The sequence below is a fragment of the Oncorhynchus clarkii genome, chromosome 10, assembly GCF_045791955.1.
Source record: "Oncorhynchus clarkii lewisi isolate Uvic-CL-2024 chromosome 10, UVic_Ocla_1.0, whole genome shotgun sequence".
Classification (NCBI taxonomy): domain Eukaryota; kingdom Metazoa; phylum Chordata; class Actinopteri; order Salmoniformes; family Salmonidae; genus Oncorhynchus; species Oncorhynchus clarkii.
In genome coordinates this window covers 53,456,050-53,461,439 of record NC_092156.1, presented here as the reverse complement: position 1 = coordinate 53,461,439, position 5,390 = coordinate 53,456,050, and the positions used below count along the sequence as shown (strand labels likewise).

The 5,390-nt window shown below is 36.0% G+C and overlaps 1 protein-coding gene across 1 annotated transcript; it reads left to right on the top strand.

The window, feature by feature from the left end:
- Positions 1-266: 266 nt before the first annotated feature.
- LOC139419652 (uncharacterized) lies at positions 267-5,390 on the top strand. Its single transcript, XM_071169638.1, has 11 exons — positions 267-331; positions 790-855; positions 1,030-1,104; positions 1,405-1,458; positions 1,563-1,634; positions 1,958-1,987; positions 3,728-3,766; positions 3,891-3,941; positions 4,699-4,788; positions 5,069-5,103; positions 5,193-5,390. Exons 1-10 carry the CDS (start codon positions 278-280, stop codon positions 5,087-5,089), a joined length of 552 nt encoding a protein of 183 aa, XP_071025739.1. The 5' UTR covers positions 267-277; the 3' UTR covers positions 5,090-5,103; positions 5,193-5,390.

Here is a 5,390-nt window from a genome sequence, read left to right as displayed (position 1 = left end):
GTTAAATTAAACAACAAAGTGACTCTATAGTGTCCCACACTACACAGAGTTATTGTTAGACTTTTATAAGTGTTATGCTTTTAAGACTTTCACAGAATTTCTGTAAGCAATATGTTAAAAATGAACACAGACCAACACTGGTTATTGTTGCAGTCATTCAACACTGGTGGTCAGTGTTAAAATGTGTATTGTGTAATAGAGTTGACTACTTTTTGACACTGGAGGGTGTTAACTTAACATTATACCTCTCTTTCATGTGCAAGGTTCTACTTTGAAAATGAAGATCACTATTATGTGCCTTTGTTTGGCCAGCTCAATATCTGCTGCTCCAGTAAGTTTGAAAAAATGGGCAAGGAAAACTTTACTACTGTATTTCTCAAGAGTAGGAATTTGAAAACGCATAGAAAGTGGACACGCAAGGGTGCGCGTTACAATGGAAAAAAATTTAAACACAACAGGAGACTCCCTCTTCATTTTCGGAGACAGGTTATTGACTAACTGTTAACACTTTGAACTGGCTAGCTAATCGTCTTGACTAACTGTGGGGTAAAACAGTTCACTTAGCCTATTAGTTACCTTTTGATATTCTATGACGTCTTCACTTTCCAAGCGTATCATGATCTATTTCCAGAATCTGGACTTAAAAGAACTTAGTTGGGTGTTAAGAGTTCAGAGCACATTATTCACGCTCATTTTCCACTGAGTGTCTGTCAACAGTCTGTCATTTCTTTAAATTGACTATGGCTTTGTCAAAATTGTGATTGTTTAGTATTTGTTCAATATTCACAGCGTCAACATTACTTCAATTACATGCCCCACTATGGGGATCCAAGGCAATCAGGACCACCCACACAAGTAAGAACAAATGTATATTGTAATATTCTACTGCATTCTGTTGGTCACCTTCTTTCTTAGGTGTGGTTCAACATAGTATGAACCAATACATAACATGAGAAGATGAAGTACTGAAATGAATTTCTGAGGACACTTTTGTTTGTTTGACCTTTGACCCAAGTGTTTAATCTCCAGGTGAATGAAGGCCTCTACCCAGCAGGCCATCCTTACCCTCAGCCTGGACTCAATGGCCCTGTCAGCATGGAAATAGTACGCTCTTACATCATCTTCACTATGAGACCTCTATTAGACCTCTCTAAAATGATATGATCAAAGAATTGTCTCTTTAGTGCCTTAATGACCTACTTTAAGTTATTACTTACTTCATTATTACTTACTTCATTATTTACTTTCTCTTGACTTATCACTTGCCTATTTAATTCAGACTGTGATGAGTAATCATCTTGAACTTCAGCAGTTACACTGGAGTTTTGTCTTAATTACATAGCATATTAATTTTATTTATTTGTAATGTGTAACTGTTTTGTTCATTTTTACTTTATGTTACAGGTGTTTCCACAGAGATTCCCTGGATGGTCTACTGGTGGCCAGATCAATGGACCAGTAAATACCACTAAAATACCACTACTTCACTTTCTTTAATATATCAACCAAAAAATATATCAACCATCCTCCACCTTTTAACTTTCCCCTTTCTTTTCTTTCAGCAGTCCTATCCCTCTCAAGCCTTCATCAAATATTCCCTACCTAAGGCCCCAGGAAGAAAGAGTGTAGAAATTGTAAGTGTTGTCGCAAGTTGAGTTACTTATCCCTCATCAGAATTATAGGTGTTGTAGTATGTGAAGAAATCTCTCTTCAATTACAGCTATATTAAATTTGATAGGCACTATTTAAGTTCAGGTGACTTATGACTTTAAATGGGTAAAGTTATGGTACATTCCAAGTTGCATAGCAGGAAATGAGTGTTGTTATACTGTATGTATTTTGTAAGAGAACCCATCCATTTAATATCTTACTCAAGCACAGATCACATTGAATGTATTTTATCTATACTGCAGTAGTTTAATGACTGTTTCTCTGTTTCTTTTCCCCCATATTAAAGTACTACCCCTATGACTTTGTGCAGCAAAAGGTAAATCCTGATATAATTTACTTGTTTTACAACCAGTCATTTTGTCTCAGTGGGACCTGGATCAGAGTAGGTGAGCAGAATTGAGTGGTTTGAAATCCAGCTCATTGCTCATGGAGCGCTCTCTCTGCTAAAAACCGCTCTGCACTCACAGGGGGGAAAACATTATACTCCAAATTCACTCTAATCATTAAAATAACAATTGAACCAACACCCATCTATTTTTGTGACTTCCTGGACCTGCCATTTGGTTTTGAAGTATTGAAACTTAACCATACGATTTTAATGAATAGTATTTGAATAAACATGAAAAGGTGAATGTAAGACGTGCACATCATTTCAAGTAGGCTACGTGTCATTTTAAAGAATCTGACCCTTTTCTTTTTGCCTAAAATGACAATCTGTCTGCCTGTAGCTCAGGACCTGAAGCAAGTATATGCATTTTCTCGATACCATTTGAAAGGAAACCCTTTGAAGTTTGTGGAAATGTGAAATTAACGTAGGAGAATATAACACATTAGATCTAGTAAAAGATAATACCATAATGTATTATTCCATTGCAGGAGCAATTTAGATTTTGGCCACTAGATGGCAGCAGTGCATCGCCAAAGTTTTAGATTGATTTAATGAACCATTGCATTTCTGTTCAAAATGTTGTATCAAGACTGCCTAAATGTGCCTAATTGGTTAATTAATACATTTTCAAGTTCAGAATTGTGCACTCTCCGCAAACAATAGCATGGTATTCTGTCACTGTAATAGCTACAGTACTTTAAATTGGTCAATGCAGTTAGATTAACAAGAATTTAAGCTTTCTGCCCATATAAGATATGTCCTGTGAATCACATTAGCTTACGTTAAATCAACCATCCCGCTGGGGGAAGACACCGATCCCATATAGGTTAAACAGCATAGGTCAGGAGCCAGACAGGGAGTCTAAGAAGGACGAAAATAAACGATTTAGGCTATATTTTTTTCAATTATTTCCGGACTCTAGCCAACAAAGAAATACATTGTGAAGTGTGCAACACAGTAGTCGGGTAGGGACATAAAGCACTCAGCATTTAAACAATATTTCATTGTATTAAATAATTAAAGTCTATAAATTGTGCATATAGGCTGTGACTTAAGTTAGAATTAATTACAAAAAAAGACTTATTAGTGCTTTTGAATTCATTTTTTGAATTCATTCTTTGAAACACAAGTTTGGAAAGTCTGGCTTCAGTCTCATGCGACTGTGTGTGGAGAGCAGGACAGTAGCGGAGAATATCCTCGCCACACTTGCAGAGCCACTGGGGATGCTGAACACCTCCTTTTGGTCACTCTTGCTAGACTGGGCAGAGATACAGAGTTGCTTTTTGATTTTTCTAAAGGTAGTTCTAATGGTTTCTAGCCAAAATAGCCCAATCAAAATGAAAAACTCCTTAAACGTGGGAATATGCCAGGCATATTTGGCCATAATCAATTATGGCCTATTGATAACATAACAAAAATGAATGAAAAGTTTAATAGATCTGATTTTTAGTTTATAAATACTTTGCTACAATGACATATCTACCCACCTCCTTCCTGTCTTTTAGCATGTGCACATTGTAAGTGCACCATTATATACAATAAAGATATACACATACTCTGGCAAATAAAGTTAAATATAAATAATATATTTCATTTGGTGTAAACATTTGTATCTTATTTCAGCAATTCTGTCTTTAAAGGAAGTTTGAGCTATATTTTTTGTTTCAGATGATGCCAAATATCCCTCAGATGCCACAGATTCCAAACGTGAGTACAAAGATTTATCAATCAAAAAACTGTAATAAAACGTTTTATGAATTTTTTGAATGATTTTGGAACGTATGTATTTAATTGCTTTATTTTTGCAATATTTTTGTTTTATCTTTCACAGCTGTTCCAATATGAATACCAACCACAAACTGTGCCACAGCAAAGACCCAATGTAGGACATCCCTTTCTTGACCTGTAGTTATTGTAATGGGTGCAAAGATGTACGCGTTTCCTTGACGACAGATGGTTTTGAACAGGGGGCAAAGTGGGGTATTTGCAGGGGAGGGGGTCCGCTGCCAAATCTCAAAATATATCAAATTTTTATTTTGTAATTTTTTTTTAATGAATATTGCTCGCAAAAAACGGATTAAACACATTTTGGACAAGTTCTCAATGGAAAGAGTTTAGAGGGTGCAATACAATGCGATGTAATATTATTACACTACAATTTATGTTCTTGGGCCTTATATGCACAACATGGGCCTGGGAGGCTCACAGGGATATTGGTATCCACAGTAGTGATCAATTATAAAAATGTTTGACTAAATTCTTCTTGTATTCCCCTAAATGTTTGTTTTGAACATAATTCACTATAATTTAAGCTTTAAAACTGCTAAATGTTATTTCTGCCCCAAGGCAACATTTTCAGAATTGCAGGAAATTAACTTTAAAACTGCAACATGCAAAGTGGGGGATTTTAAAATGTTATTTCCAGGGTCCTGAGACTTGATTAGTCCGGCCATGCACTACAGAAGTCAATGATAAAACTGATGGTATGCTATTTTTATTGAACTCTAAAGTAAGAGTTGTGTTCTGATGTTATGAGGGGGTCCCTCATGAATTTGTTATCACAAAAGGTGTCCCAGACACAAAAAGTTTGGAAACCCCTGCTTTGGTGTCCAAGACAACAGGTGCTCTTTTTTCTGCAGATCCCATTCCCACCATACAACTCTCAACTTCCTCATTCCCAGGATCCTTTGCAGCCAGCTGAGCAGGAGCAGCCAATGCAGACAGGCCAGGTTGGAAAGCTAGAACTCTATCTATCATAACTATATGTACAACTTCTTTACTGAACATCATTTGGAAATGATTTACCTTCTTTTCACATACTCTTTTATTATATGGCATCTGTGGTTTAAGAAATACAACAATGACAGTGAACTTTTGACTGAAATACAACTCCTTTCCTGAACATATTGTTTAAGTGATTCATATTTTTTATACCTGCTCTTTTACAAGATGTCATCTATAGCTTAGCGGGAATCCAAGAATGACAGTGACATTTTTCTTTGTCCACAGGTACCTCATGTGCAACCATAGAATGGAAACTGAATGTAAGTCTTAATTATGCTGTAAAGTCCTTTGACAACAAATGAAGACACACTATATTTTGTTCATTACATTATTCCTGCTCTTCTTTTAGTTACCAGCTTGAAGGAAGTACAAAGTCTGCCGACCCAGAGAAGACCAGATGATTTGCTGCTTCAATATGGCCTATTGATATTAATTGGGGTATTTACAGTAGTATGGTTATGAGTATCAATGTAGAGTGTTAATCTACTGTCCTTTAGAGTTTTTCCCCTTGAAGTTTCTAGCGGAGGCTATTGTAATTAGTATAATA